The following is a 16,311-nucleotide window of genomic DNA, read 5'->3' as shown; positions in this document are numbered from 1 at the left end:
GAGCCTAAAAGCTGGTGATAATGCAAAAACAAGGGAGTTAGGATGTATTAGAAATTGAAGGTGTTCCTAGCAGACATGGCTTTAAGAAGGTATTTAGTAGATGTAGAGCAGTTAAATGTGCCTTTGGTGCAAAGTGTTTTCCAGAATTCAACATATGGCCTTGAGAGTGTGTGTGTCTAGATAAATTAGCCCAAATTAAAAGACAGTATCCAGTTGCTCTTCTTAGGTTGTACGAAATAGTAACCAGTTTGCTTGCTTGTTTGGTTTTCTTGCTTCATGTGAGGGGGATTCTGTCATTACTTTGGCAGTCCATGTTATCATGACTTGGGTGTGCTGTAATGCTGCGATTTCCAGTTGCCTCTTGAAGTAATTCAGACTACGATGCTGACATTCTTTGCTTGCAATTTATTTTATCTTATCTTTTTATGAATTAATAATTATGTTTTAAGAGCTGTATGAGGGAGACATTGTCTTGTAACTGTGAGTAATATATAACTGCTAACTGAGCAAAAGATCACGTTTCCTGCCAGTAGTTGACTTTTGTTTTTCTGTTTTTCCATCTTTCTCCTAGTACTATAAAACTATAGTTATAAGTTGCCCTCATGGCTTCAGTTGAAAGATCATGTAAATGTGGCTGGGCTGTGTGATAGCCGTTCTCCTCTTAGCTGTTGCAGATTTACAGGAGCATAGCTTCACCATGAGTGTGAGAGGTTATAGCTCTCACTTCTCGGTAGGTAATTCTTGGATTATGTAATGGATATTGCCAGTAGGAGGATTAATCAGATTAAATTATGTAGTCCATTGCTTTAACAGAATGTAAATTAGAGGAAAAGTTATAATTTTTATTTTTCTTAGAAGCAAATGTTTTTTTCCAATAATACATGTTTTATCTAAACATATATACATTTAGGAACTAGAATCAAGAATTAGTCTGTTCATTATTGCAGGATTTTTAAACTGTGGAACAAACACAAAAGAAAACAAACAGAATTTTGTGTCTGTAGTAATAACGGTATTAATAGTAAAAGTGCTTCTTTAAGGTCCCTCCCAGCCCAAACCATTCTGATTTTTTGTGAGTCCATGGTACTTTGGACAGGAATGTGGGGCTGCTTCTCTTCTCTGTAGTAGATTTAATAAATCATGTAGTGTTTTTATTTTAAATAATTATGGAAAATAGTGGTTTGTATCAATGTATGTTTAATTAATAAGAAGTTACTGAGCTGGCAAAAAGTAACATGTTCATATTGGGAGGATTCAGTGGTTTGTGACTAGTCAGCTCAGCTGTGATAAAGCCGCAACTACTACCATCAGTGATCTTACACTTTTCCCTTTTTTCCCTGTGATTAGATGAGGGGGGCAAAATCCTAGTGTTGCTTTTGTTCTCATACTTGAGCTAGTTTAAAAATACTTGCAGTTCTTTTAGGGTGATGAATTATCTTTCAACATGTGCAGTCAGCCTTCTGGCCAGTCTGACTGATACCAAGATACTGTAGCCATACAGTATTAGTGTGGAGTCCCTACATGTGGTTGCTTTCAGTCAAAATGGGGTGGAAGTCAATACTAAATTTTTTTTTACTGTCTTTTTAAACAGCTATATAAAAAAAAAAGTTTTGCAAGTTTAATCTTAATAATCTAAACCCAAAAAAGCAGACACACTCTGTCATAAAATAACTATTAGTGACTAGTTTGTATCCTATAAATCTAACTTGAGTTGATAATATGGTCCATTACCAGCTAACTGCACAGAGTATTTTTCATTTTACACTCTTCAGTTACTTTTTAGTGAAGTGTTAAAAAATATGAAGCTTTTCTCCTCTCTAAAATTGCACACTGTCTGTCTGTTATTAGGGAGATAACAGCTCTTATAAATGTTTCAGTAAGCGTTAAGTAGACAGTTATGTGCACTCTCATTCCACGCTTATTTGCTTACTGTAATAAACTGATAAAATATGTGTGGTTTGTCTCTGTGTATCTGCAGGCATCACGAGTCACATAGATTTCCTTTAGAAATAATGTTGTGTCTGCAGAATTGATTGGTTATTTTCATAAACCATCCAAAGGTACACAAACGACTTCTATTATTTAAACATATGCTGTGTAAGATTTGTAGGAGATTATCTCCTGGTTAGTAGATGCTTCTTGTTCTGTTAACTCTGTGTGGTTTTATTTTAACCCCAGAGTTATTGCAGGTACCTGCCCCATGGGCTCTATTAAAATTGCATTAAAAATTTTAGAATTAAAACAAAGAACTCTTTATGAGACTGATGTAGCTGTTGAATACACCACATTATGGTCATATCAGCCTTTGTCAGCTCAAAATCCTTACTAGCAAGAAGAGGCTTTGAAAATTCCAATTTTCCAGAATAAAATTGCTTTGTTCAACATACATATGTTTTATTTATTTCTAGAACTGCCACATTAAATGCAAGTGAAAATTAATGTTCTGTACAAAGAAGGATGACTTAAATATAATGTCATTACTCTGAGTTTTTTTTGCATTTTTGCTGCTATGTATAGTATGATGTTGAAAATAAAAGTGAATGGGCTTACAAGCTTTTTATTACTGAAACAGGAAGTAATGCTGAAGGGGGCATAGGTATAGATTAAAATCTCTAAAAATCACAGAAAGGATTCAGTTAAAACCTGAATCAGTGTTAATTTAAGAATAATGAGTTTTTTTCTCTATGTGTATGCATTTTAGAGCAGCTCATCCTGGGTGCCATCACGCAGCATGTGCAGCACAACCAGGGGATCTGGCCCAGCCAGCACAGGTTTATAAAGGGCAAAGATCCAAAGGGCTGAGGCCAATGGTGTAAGGTTCAACAAGGCCCAGTGCTGGGTCCTGCCCTTGGGTCACAACAACCCCAGGCAGTGCCACAGGCTGGGACAGAGTGGCTGAAAGGACCTGGGGGTGCTGGTGCCAGCAGCTGAACATGAGCCAGCAGTGCCCAGGGGGCCAAGAAGGCCAATGGCATCCTGGCCTGGATCAGCAATGGTGTGGGCAGCAGGAGCAGGGCAGGGATTGTCCCCCTGTCCTGGGCACTGCTGAGGCCACATCTCGAGTGCTGTGTCCAGCTCTGGGCTCTTCATACAGGAAGGTCGTTCTGGTGTTGGAGTGAGTCCAGAGAAGAGCAGTGGAGCTGGGACAGGCTCTGAAGCACAAGTTCACTAAGGAACAGCTGAGTTTTATCCTAGAGAAAACGCAGCTCAGGTGCAACCTTATCACTCGCTACAGCTGCTTGAAAGGAGGGTGTAGCCCTCCTACAGGAGTGGTGTTGGCCTCTTCTCCCAGGTAAATGACAGAAAAAGAGGAAATGGCCTCCTGTTGTGCCAGGGGAGGTTTAAGTTGGGTATCAGGAAAAAATTTCTTCACTGAAAGAATTATCAGGCATTGGAATGGACTGGCCAGGGAGAACTCACCTTTCTTGGGAGTCTTCAGAAAGCGCGTGGGTGAAACCTAGGAACATGGTTTACTGGAGATGGCAGGGCTGGGTAAACAGTTGGACACAGAACTTAGAGATCTTTTCCAATCTCAATGGCTGTACGATTCTGAAGAATCTACATGATGGACTTGTGACTACTTTTTATGTTTTCATTCCTATTAATAAATATTATTGATAAAGCTAGCCATAAGTAAACACAAAAAAGCTAGTCTACTTCAAAATACTTGTATTAACATGAATTAAACATATATCCAAACCTGTTATGTAAAATGGGAGAACCATTTCATGAAATAAGTATTCTATTATGCAGCATGCTAATTAGACTGCTAATAACCTCTTAACCATTAGTGTCTCTTTCTTTGTATCAATAAGATATTCAAAGCATTTCCTTTTTTATTTCTTGACAGCTAAAGGGGTTTTCTGAGAGTTTGATTGTCAGTTATTTCTAGAAAATTAAGCGGATTATTAATGTGTGAAAGTTTGGGACTTCTATTCAAAGATGTTTTGAATTTTCAGTAACAGAGAAGGTCCATACAAATTACACTTTTTCCCTTTATTTTGTGTTAGTTGTAAGTCTGGTCATGTGATGTCACAGGTCATTATTTTATAAATATAATTTAAAGTAACCCTGATCTTTCCTTAAAGCTTGTGTAAAGAATTCAAATTCACTTGTCTGCATATTTCTATATAAGCCTTACTTTTGTATATTTGAGCTCATGATTGCCATGTCAGCAATGTCTGGGAATTTGTTTGCACATTGAATGTCTTTTTTTCATGCTACTTCTACAGGATAGAATGGACTGAAACATCCTTGGTATTTTTCTTATTGCTTCTAGTAGCAAGACTGTTTAAAAAGTGGCAGCATCCTTCTGTTCTATATAACTATACTTTTACTGTTTCATCAGTGAAATTGTTAGACAGCATTTTTTGTGTTTTTAACGAGAAATACAGACGACAATTTCTCACTATACTTTCACCTTACACAATGAGCTTGGGAATACCCTTGAATTCTAATGCATAGAATGTTTCTTGTTGGAAAAGACACAACTATTTAACTGTAGCTCTTTAAAATGTGATAATTTGATAACTAACTGTAAAGCTAAAAGTTTGGAAACTGATTTATAGTAGAAAGTGAGATAGATACAACAAAGGTATTTTCAGAATTGGAAATGTTTTTATCTGTATATTATCTGTAAATTATCTGGTATCTATTACTGCAATTTGCTTATGCATTTCAATATGTTGTTACGTATTTCTGTTTCTGATTCATTAAAATTCCAACTCAAAAGCAGGTGCTCTAACTGAATGAAAAATGCAATATTCAATTTTTACTGTTCTTGACTTACAGCATTTGCCAACTATTGTATTATCCTTAACAGGTCACTACACAGGTCTCTGTGCCAACAAAAACACATGAACTGCTTCATCGAATGAGTGGGAAAGGATTAGCAGCTCATTATCACTTCTCAAGACAGCCAGGCATTTTTGGTGATCATATGGTACCTGTGCAAGTGACAGTAACAAACACAACTGATCAGAAGATAGAGAATATTCACATTGGGGAGAAGAAATTACCTCCAGCCATGAGGATGCATGAGTTTAATCCAATAGGTAACCGTATCCTACGATAATCTTCTTAATCTTCTGCAAAATTTCAAATACAGGAGAGTGGTTTTGCATAGTTACATGTATACACATATATCTGTATGTGGTGGATGGGGATAGGTATATGTACACACACACTCATCAACTATCTACTTGTTAGGACAAAACCTTTTTGCATCCCTACAAACTTTGATTCTCTTACTGTCTTCTTTTAGACTAGGTATTATGGGCTTCTATTAGAAATGAGGTTTTGATTTTTATATTTACAATTATTTTCTTATGAAGCTTTAAATAAATCTGTAAATGTATTATTTATATTGGTGGCTCAGAGCATTGTCATTTTTTCCTTGTGATCCTATGGCAGTAGAGTGGAAGTGTATGTTTTCATTTTGCTTCTGTATGTCATAGTTCCACAAAGTGTGTCTGCTTAGATAAAAAATAATGTGTAGTCAGGCCTGACCTAAATTGTTTTACATTCTACTTTATAATCAGAAAGGTTTTTTGCTAAATTTCTGTGGAAAATAGTGTAAAACTTGAAAAAGAGCACAGATTACAGCAAGTTTTTTCAAGAATGATAGCTATGAACACAAACTGCTGTCTTTTCTCAGCAGTTCTTTATTTTAGGACATTGTGGTACAGTCAGAAGGAAAGGAGGTGTCGCATAATGCAAATTCTTCTCCTTCAATGAGCTACATTATTATGTGAATATATGTTATGATAAAAGAATACAGGAACATTTTCTTAAAGCACAGCAGTAAACTAAAGAGTATTGTTTGTTTTAGTTTGTATTAAATGGCTCTAAACTATTGAAATTTTTTTACCATAGAAAAGATTATACAGATTTGCACCAAATAGTTACAAAAGTAATTTTCCAGTAATATAGTTTATTTCACACTTAAAATTAATAATAACAACTGTTTGCATCTTGGTGATGATACATACTTCATCAAGGCAGTTACTTTTAGAACTCTCTTAATAGGTTTTAAGTGAACATTTTGCTGCTTATTCTTCAAAATAAGACAGAATAAGCGCTTGCAAGTAGAAATATAGTAATATTATAAATCAGATTAGGAGATACTGTACCCCCAAAAACAGTCAATTAGCAGTAGCATTCATTTGTCTAACATAAAAACATGGGGGGGAAAAAGGTGGAATTAATAAATTATCCACTTCAGGTTCCTTGAGCTCCACCAAACAATCCTACCCTTTAAAGTAGTAAGACATTGTGGTATCTGTCCTGCAAAGCTGTTGGTTTCTTCTGCAGAAAATAAGCTGTCCATCATCTGTAGTTCTTCCAAAAATGTTATTTTTCTTGCTCGAATGTGAATTTTCTGTATTCTTCATCATTATCTGTAAAACTAAGCCTATACACCCTGTTCTTACTACATTTTGTGTTTCCAGCTTTTGGAAAACACATCCTATAATTTTACCAGCAGACCCAACAGAAGAAGTGTCAGTGTAGGCAGGTATTCCTGCTGGAGTAGAAGTCTAGTTTTGCCTCAGTCACTGAAATTGCTGTTGGCAATTGTCCTGATTCTTCCAGTAGAAATGGTTCAAATTATTTCACTCAAGTCCCTGCGCACAACATTTTCTCATTCCTGAGTATGTTTGAAACTCCCTTTGAAAACATTAAGCTCAAAGACTTTGGTGAAGTTAATTCTGAATTTGAGCTGGAGCCTGTAATGTTACAATGTTTTAAACAGACTCCCTGGAATACTTTGCTTTCTATTCACTTCCTAGTGTTAGTTTAGACTTTAGCCAGCAGCATTAACTCCTTGTTTTTTGTAGTTTTACAAATTTAATCTTGAAATAGTTAAATATTGTTACATTTGTCATGGAGCAGCTTTTTACTTCCAGTTCATGAAAAGTATCTGCTACATTATGAATAATCTGGAAATTAGATGTTTTTCTGCCTGCCTATTCCTTTTTATTTAAATTCCTCTCTTTTAAAGTACGCTTTCTGCTCTTTTTTGTAATCTTGAGAAGACAAAGTTTGCGTCAATGCTTGTTTTTTACTGATGTAAAGAAAGAGCTTACAAGGAAAAGCCTTTAACAAAAGCTTTCTCTCTTTAACATTAGGGAAATAGTGTAGTGATTTAGACAAGAATCTAAGAATGAGTGTCTCTTGATTTCTTCACTGCCAAGTGTGTCTCATTCCACACTGCTTATATAGCACAAAGTGATCTTCCATTTAGATCCATTTAGATCTTTCCATAATCTTTCTTTTCCTTTCCAACCAATGCAAGTGGAATATTGAGACACAAGTAAACCCACAGTAATTATGAAATAGTTAAGTTCATCTTATTTTTCATTATGGTATGTATTAATGTAGATTTTATTTGTTGTGTTTTGCTATTTACTAACTAAATCTGCAAACCAGTGTTACTGAAAATGAAATCTCAGTGCTGGATCTGTGCACAATTAAAAGGATGTCACTTCAATTTTTTTTTTATTTTTTTTTTCTGTAAATAATTTTCTTTTCCTTGCTTTTCTACTACAAGGCCTTACTTTGTTGATTGAGCTCTAAGACTGAAATGGCAACATTTCATGTGTGTTAACTGTGTGAGAGGGGGAATCCAGGATGCTTAAACATGCAAGTGTGACATTTGGGTGTTACCTACTTGTAATAAATTGGACTTTTTCTTACAGAGCTTTTTGGGAGTTTTAATTATGTGAAGTTTAGGGGGTTGCATCTGTCATCTTCAGTTGCATTGCATGTGTGCTTTACGTGTTAAAAATCTCTTCATGCAGAGTGCCTTGAGCCTGGAGGATCCTTTACTGCTACAATGGGTATTGACTTCTGTGATTCTACCCAGACAGCCAGTTTCCAGTTATGGTAAGTTCTTGGGAAGGTGAGGGTAATTTTTTGCTACCTGAAAGGTAAAAGTAGTGCTCATTGGAAATCCACTTAACAGTATCAGACTTGCTGTTTTATTAAATATTCAAAGAATTAAACAAAATTTGCAACATCATACATATCCAAGATATTTTAAGAGAAATAACACGTTTCTTAGTGTTCGATTTTACTTTTAGATGCTTTACTTTTTTGTCCCACTCTTCTTGGGATTCTTCTTATTAACACCATCTTGAAAGGAGCACTCATGCCTGACTATTCTGCTGTAGTGTTTTGTTTGTGTTCTTCCTTGTAAGAAATGGTACAAAAAAAGTCAAAATTACTCATAGTGTGAGCAGTTTTACTTCCCTGAGTCTTGATTATGGCTGCTTGAGGTCACTGTAATGTGACTGCCTGAAAACCACCCCTAAATTTGCCCACTTAAGAAATGTATTTCTCATACAGTAGATTATTTTTAATCAATAGTTATAATGAAATCAAGTAACTGGATGGCCAACTAAATCTTGTCTAACATGTATGATTTACATTTTTTTGTGCTCACTTTTGGAGCATGCATGGTCCTCTTTCTGCATCCTAGGCTGGGAGGGAACCCATTCAACCAGTGAGAATTCTGTTAAAAACTAGTATTTGAGACCCAGGTAGTTTGCAGTAGCAATGTCCCAACATTGGGAAAGAATGGATGGGAGAACACTTGACACCTTCTTTTAGGAGCTTTTCACTTTTATATAGTCTTTTAAACTATGCAAAAGCACTACACAGATCTGCACAATTTTATATATATTTTTACATATTTTGAAATAATGGATTTTTTACATGTTTTGTTGCAAGAAGCACAGCTTTCAATATTCAGCACAAAAATAGGTATATTGAATAGACATTCACATTGCTGCATTTTCAGTTTAAGGGAAGCCCTTTGTGAAAGTTCTATACTTCTTACTTTAAAAAATTTCTGTAGCAATTTTAGTGTACTGCTACAAAGCACGGCTTGTTCAACTGACAGGTTATTGAAGATAGCATGAAAATCCTAGCAGTAGAGATATACCCAAGTGAGTCCTAAAGTATCACTGCTAAAATAACTGCTGAATTTCTTGTTCTATGGGTAAGGAGGTTTTACTATTGGATTTTTTTCTTTCCATTTCTTAAACTTTTCCCTTACAATGGATGCTCCTGCATAGTTGGTTAACACATATTTGTACTCCCAGCAAAATGTCTGCAGCATGTAGTTTATGTACGTCATGTTGCTGTAGCTGGTCTGTATGCTGTTTGCTGGAATTTGGAAACAGCTTTGAGCAGTTGTCTGGTGTTTGGGAAGGAGGTTCTGTTGTAGGCAGTGCAATTTCAAAATTGCTTCAAAATTGTGGACTCTGACTCTTTTCATCTGAATATATTTTGAGATTTATAATATAGTATATTCTCAGTTTATCAAGCAGAAACATTATTTTTTAAATAAAGCAGATATTTTTCTTTCAAATATGTATTTTCAGTCTACCAGTGATTTGATTTTTAACTTACACCATTTATTGCTAAGAATCTTAGCAGTGATGAGGATAAGCAATGTGGCATAACACATTGATTTTATGCAGATCATCACCTTTATGTTTTGGGAGGTCTGCTGTATTAGTGATATATAAAAACTGATTACTTTTTCCAACATTGCCTAGTAATTGTTTATTATTTTCCTATTAGACAAACAAGACAGATCAATATTCCTGAACACCAACCAGACTATGAGTAACATCACTGTAAATAGATTTGCCTCAGACCTCAGTGGTGTATTCATTTTAATGATTTAGACAATGTGAGTCCAATGACAAAGCGCTCAAGCTAAGTTTAAAATTAAATTAAGAATAGGAATTGCTTACTTTGTTTCTTTGCTAATTGACAGGCCTTGTTTCTTCACTGTTAGTTCCTAGAAAATAGTAAAAAATAGCTTAAATGTTATTTGCATTAAATTTGCTATTTTACACTAAAAACTTATTTTGTTCAAAATCCTACTGATCTTCAGTATCACTGAAGAATTGTGCAGTGCAATGTTTTGGGTGCAATGTCTCAAAGAATTCAGCTGCAGGCTCTGTAGCTTACCATATTTTTAAAAAGCTTTTATCCAAAAGAAGGAATGACTTCTGGAAGTTTGTCGAAACATAGTTGAAATGATATACACACAAAGGTGTCTATATTCTCATATTTCCTATTAGCATATCTCTATGAAGCATGTTGTCAGTTATTTTGTATTTTTGCTAGAAGGATGTTCAGCAGTAAAGTATTCCTGATCATAAGAATTTTCTTTACATTGTTCTAAGAGGAACACTTTATCTTGCATCAAATGTAATTGATCCTGAAGCAGTGTAATCACAATTACTCACTTTCTTAATTGGCCTGCCCAAAATCAGAAAATGGAAACCGATCGGCAGTGTTTAAATCAATAGCTTTGTAGTAAAGCTTGTGGGGGTAGGGACATAGTGGTAATGGGTAGATCAATTGGTCTTAGATGCCAATCATGGACTGTGTGTTTTGCATAGCAAACACTACCCTTCTGCTGAGGGATGTGCTGTTGTACTAGTGGTTCGATAAATACAAACTCTATAAAGAAAAAAGCTAACTTGAGTCATAAAATATTTAGATCTTTTTCTGAATTCGTTGTACAAGTCAAGGACAATGAAGGAAAAACTCTAATAGAGAGGCTTGAAGGAATGAGCTTTGAAAGACCTCCCTCTCAAATACTATTTCTGGTAAGCCAACCTTACCGAGATCACGCATCTAACTAAAGTGGGGTAAAATGCCTTTACTTGAAAACTATACCTAATGCATTTATTTAGAATGTGTATTAGGATGTTCACAGCATGTACTTGTAAGGAGAACATCTCGTCATTTTTATTTTTCTTTTGCCACTTCCTTGCAGAGGCAGCTATTTCAGCCACACTGGTGTTCTGCATGATAGTGCCTCTCAAGCAGAAAGCTAAAAATGAATAAATGGAGGAACTTGGCCTTTTAAAAGATTTCTTGGATGTTACTCTTTGTTTTTCTGTTACTTTGTACTCATTTTGCAGTCAGGATTTACACAGGTTAGAAGTTTAAAGCAATTTCTTCTTGGCTAACTCATATGCAAGATATCTTGCTAGCTTGTTGAATTCTAGCTAAATTTTAGTGTATTCTCCATCTGAGTAAGAGACCTGAGCCTTAGCTAAGCATGTAGGCATCAGCTGAGCAGAGAAAAGGTTGGCATGGATCCTTTATATAACAGACTATCTGCAATACTCCACTGACTGTAGAATTACCTTTTTTTTCCCATGTCAGATCTTAAAGATTTCCACATCAGTGTGTCTTTTCTTGAATCCTTGAGCTCCTAGTGTTTGCCATTTCAATAATCCTACCACTTGTGTTATCTTTATTGTCTTGTATGTCTCTACTCTTTAGATATTCTCAAGACTTTCTCTCTGCTTACTAGTTTTTTGAGATGTCTGAACAAAGATTTGGGAGCTTTGCCATGTCAGAATTTTGGCCATGGATCCTTGGAATGAAACTATTTTAATCCCTTGAGATGAAAGACAATGTTATAAAGACAGGGAGTTAAAACAATACATACCCTTACTCTGTTTTATGTGTACGTATTTAATGTTATAAATTCCTGTCTGTGTTTGTATAACTCAGCAGGCAAATCTTCAATTTCTTATAGGTATGATGAATAACTAAAGGTGAAGGGGAGATGTCCTTTTTACAATATTGAAAGCTGGAGAATAAAGCTCGTCTTTACCTTTTCTTTCTTATTCTTCTCATCCTCTCTTTCCAACAATCTCATCCTCTCATTCTAACAATCTTAGTTGTTCCCAAAACCATGAGAGAACCACAGCTTTAAAGATAAAATTAATTTATGGAGAACCTGTTCTCTTCTTTTTCTGTTCTTTTGAAAAGTACACAGGAAGTTGTTTAGCTTTCTTTGAAACTGTTTGGTGTGGGGGTGATATCCATGCCATGCGTCTCTCTCCCTAGTTTTGGTTTCACATCTCTCTTCCGAGTTCTCTCAAGGCTTAAGTGTAAAGAACACAATCAGAGCTCCAAGAAGAAAGAGAAATCTAATGAAAGCAACAGCTTCTGTGCCTTTCATTCTTTTTCAAAATAATTAGCTAATTGGAAAATAGTGTGACATAATAGGTTTTCAAATAGTTAACTTATGTTGACGTTTCTTAATATTGTTATGCTGATAGAAAAGGAAGCCCTCTATTCACTTCATCTGTCCTATATATCTGTACTGTATAAAGAAAACATTTTGCTGATTACTCCAGAAGAGTTTGATGTAGCATAAAGAGTCTGGCTATTTCTTAAATAAAGTAAATTCTGTGAATTAGATTTAAAAACTTTGTTCACTCTGTTCTGTTCAGGTTTCATCTTATTGTAGAAGCTTTTGCTCTGAATTTTATTTTCAAAAGAAGAGATTTTTTGCAGCATGAAATTCACTTACTTCATTCTGTGTTGATGTAGAAATCTTCCCAAGGAAAACTTCTACCTGCAAAGCAGAGTAAATAAAGAGGGTTAGTTGGGTAGCAGTTGGTATTTCTGTTGAGTGCAAGCATGTATTCAGGTGTAGATGCTTGCACAAAAGCATCTGATTAAAATTATGTAGTGGAATATGTTATGGAATATATTAAAAGCTAATGTTACAGATGTAGGGTTGTCTTCACATCACTGTCACTTGCATTTTCACTTTTTTCTTGCTGTTTCCTTCCTTAGTGCTTTGTCAGCAGATCACCAAGTTGCTTATAGATGTAAGACAAGCAATCTGGTACTCTTCTCTTTATTTCATTACTCTAAAGTAGTCAGTTGGCCCTATTCCAGAACACAATTATGCCGAGATAAATAACTGACCTGGAAAAAAACAAGGCTGGACATGAACAACAGCTCTCATTTGTTCTGTTGCTTTGGCCTTTTTGTCTCGTAAAAGCAGGATGCAATCCTTTCCTTTCTTCAGCAAGACTGTGAATCAAGTCTCCTGTACTTCTCCATTCCATGTTTTGTTTTGCAGGAACTTAATTCTCTCTTAGTGTTGCTGTTATGTTCTGGGACAAGATGCTGCTGGGAGTGAAACATAAAAGGATAGTATAAAGAGCAAGAATAATATTCCCAGTCTGATTAGAATATTAATTTATTAAAAGCCTTGGAAGTTAAGACTTTAACCACTGCTATTGTGGAATTTTAAAAGAACTCATTCACAAGTGTTAGTATTATTTACTTTCATTTTAAAGATTTTGCCATCACTGTTTTCAAGTCTTTTGTTATGGTAGAGAACTTCTTTACCAGGAACCCTTCAGAAACAATTTTTATAAAAAAAAAAAAAAAAACAATCAAACTGAGAGAAGAGATAGGGAATAGTTAAGGGTTTCAAATGTCAGGTGCTAGCTGCTCCCACTCCATCTGCAGACATCTACAGAAATCTTTAAACTGTGCATGTTCTGAAGGGTTGAATGTTAGGCTTGCAATGTTGCTTATTGTGGAGCTAGTAAATCTCCCTTTATTCCTGTGGAGCATTTTTGTCTCTCATTTGTTCATCTTTATGTGTGCATCAGAAGATAAATTAATGTGATACTTGAAATTGGATCATGAAAGTGATGTAAGTATTTTAAAAATACAATATGTACAATATAATAGTTTTTAAGTAATAAGTGAGAGTAATGATGTTTAATATTATTTGCCCATAAGTTCACAATTAAATACATAACAGATTTTGCAAGCTAGTGTTAGCAAGGTTCTGTTGTCAGACATCCCCAACTTTTATAGATTCCCTCTAAGAACTTCTTATTGAGTATTCATGTTCCTCTAAGGCTGTAACTTACCAGCTGCACCTGCTAATACCAGAAAATGCAGTCTTAAATTTTCTAAATCAAAAAACACATTCTGTTGGCCTGAGAAACTTTGGGTATTTTTTCCAGTAAGGTTCTTCACCTTGCTCTTCCAGGAAAGTTAAAGCAACACTGCCCTGAGAGATGCTTCAGTGCAACTTGAACCAATTGTCCAGCAGATTTTTAAAAGTTTATGTAATTTTTGTTTACGCGTCATTTATATTAATACAGTATTGAAAATATGAATGAATAAGTTAAATACACTGAAATTGAGTTGACTAGGTATTGGGGGAAGTTAGGTAGTTGTATTCCAAGCCCTCAGTTTTATTCTGGAACTTCTCCATTACATATCTGATGAAATTCTCATCTTTGAAGATTCTCAGAGCTCAAACAGACAAGGCCATGAGCAAAGTGAGCTAAAGTGACCCTTGCTTTAAGCAGAAGGTAGAATCAGGTGATTTCTAATGCCCCTTTTGAATCATATTGTGGTTCTATGGAATTACGAAGTAACTTTTGTTAAATTAGATATTATGAGCTCTCTAATATAAAGATGTAATAACAAAGATGCAGATCAATAAACAAAAGCAGTATATTTAATCTGTGAAGCGTCTGATAAAGAGAATCCATAAGGAAGGATGATTTTCTGTAGCTGAAAAAGAAATTTACTGAAGCACACTGGAATTAAAGTAATGCAAAGTAACCTAGATGCTGACTAAAGTGAAATTAAGAGCAAAGTGGTTTTGAAGGACAACTAGCAATCAGAATTTCTGCTTGTAGGCTATAAAGAGTTCATGTTTTATCAAAGAATATATATTAGCTATTTATTCACTAGAGGAAATGGAACTGGAATGTTTGTTAACAGAAGTGTCAAGTGGTCCTCTTGAGCAGTTGTGGACATAAAAAACCAGGCTGTACTCATGCTTTTATTCCTTCTTATCGTGGAAATATTGTTATAAGCATTAAAGCAATCTAATAATTGATGTTATAAGTCAAGTTAATGTACAAATGGCATCTCTCCAATCAATGTAGGACATAAATCATTGTACACAAAATGGTTTATCTGTTTCATGCTGAATTGTGTAGAGCATGTCTTTCTTAAATGTGAAACATAACATTGGTTGAACAATCAGTTGAACAGTGTCAATGAAGGTATTGTGGAACGTGTTAGTCTTACAGTCCAAGTAGTAGGTATGAACAGCAAAAAATTAATGAGGCAGCTGATTACAAGACCCCTCCATCAGCTTTTAAGCTGATTGAGTTCTTAATCACTTTTCAAAGGAAAAATTAAAGAAAAAAATACTTCGTACTTATTTTACTGTGCACTTAATCAGGCTAGACAATCAAACAATCCCTCTTTTATTATAATAATGACTTTTATTATAATAATTACTTTAGGGATGGATGGCATTTAAAGTAGTACAGGGGAGGAAAGTAGTACAGGGAAAAAAAGTTTGAATTTGTTAGGTTTTAAAAGCAGCACTTAATAAAAGATTTTTTATAAAGGAAGTACTAGGAAGTTTGAAAGGGTTGTTCTCCTGTATATTTACTAAATAACAGTTCTCAAAAAAGTTAGCATAATTGTCCAGTTTTATTTGAACAGCCCATACTTGAGACTGCACTCATAAGCATAATTGTAACATACTAGAAGCTAGAAAATAAGAATGTGCTAAGCATTTCCTTTTGAAAATGGGTAATTACACTAAGTATTAGAATTTTGATTATATGGACTGTAAAATACTTTTCTATTTCCTGGTGGCTCGTTTTGCATCTTTAGGAGGGAGACACATATGTTTTCTATACTATTGAACTATAGTGCTGTTTGCTTACCATCCGTCTATCTTGTTTCAGAACTTTTAAGTTGCAGTTATAAAAAATCAGTAGCACATGTTTTAGGTTAATTTAAATAACATGGATGTTAATGGATGAAATGTATTTTCGATTCTAATGATTGTATCATTATATTTAAGTAAGATATCTGAGGCATATCTCAAATCAATATATATTGGCTATTTGCTACACTGGAAAAGTAATAATAATAATAAAAAAAAGGCGGCATTCTTTTCTAAAAATTTCTCAGGCCTTAAAGCATTAACAAAGATTCTGACTGGATATACTGATGCTGAAATGCTAGGCAAATCCCTTATGATACAGTTAGTCAATGAAACATAGAAAGTGAATGTAGCTTGAGTTTCTTTAGCCTTGAAGAAGTCTCAGACAAAATAGTTGGAAACTTAGAGAATTAAATGAGTAAGGAGAGGAAGTTCCTGTGTGATATTTATTTCTTAAGAAGAAATATATAACATTTAATAGCATTGTGTTTCTAGTGATAGTATTTTTTAACTCTTCCATTAAGAAAATGGCCTCACATTCTGCAGTTTGCCGGTGTGCTTTTACATTAACAAGTATGTTGTGTGATTTTGTTTAAATATACCAAATACTGTAAAATTGAAGTTATCAAAAATATTTCTTCTTTACTACTATATTTATTATTTGGCTTGTTTGTGGTTTGTTTTTTTTTCAGACAGCATCCTCCTTCTATCTGAAATTATATCTTTTCTATGTTTAGTATCGTTTCTAG

General features: G+C 34.7%; 1 protein-coding gene across 2 annotated transcripts in view; it reads left to right on the top strand.

Moving 5' to 3' along the window:
- Positions 1–16,311, top strand: part of AP3B1 (adaptor related protein complex 3 subunit beta 1) — a 153,990-nt gene that overhangs the window by 118,524 nt on the left and 19,155 nt on the right. For both annotated transcript variants that reach the window (XM_056514721.1, XM_056514722.1), the window contains exons 23-24: positions 4,823–5,054; positions 7,800–7,884. In XM_056514721.1, the coding sequence (XP_056370696.1) occupies positions 4,823–5,054; positions 7,800–7,884 (317 nt within the window). The remainder of the gene's footprint in view (positions 1–4,822; positions 5,055–7,799; positions 7,885–16,311) is intronic.

Source organism: Oenanthe melanoleuca, chromosome Z (genome assembly GCF_029582105.1).
Source record: "Oenanthe melanoleuca isolate GR-GAL-2019-014 chromosome Z, OMel1.0, whole genome shotgun sequence".
NCBI classification, from domain to species: Eukaryota; Metazoa; Chordata; class Aves; order Passeriformes; family Muscicapidae; genus Oenanthe; species Oenanthe melanoleuca.
Note: the sequence above shows the minus strand (reverse complement) of the source record. Positions and strands in the feature narration are given on the sequence as shown.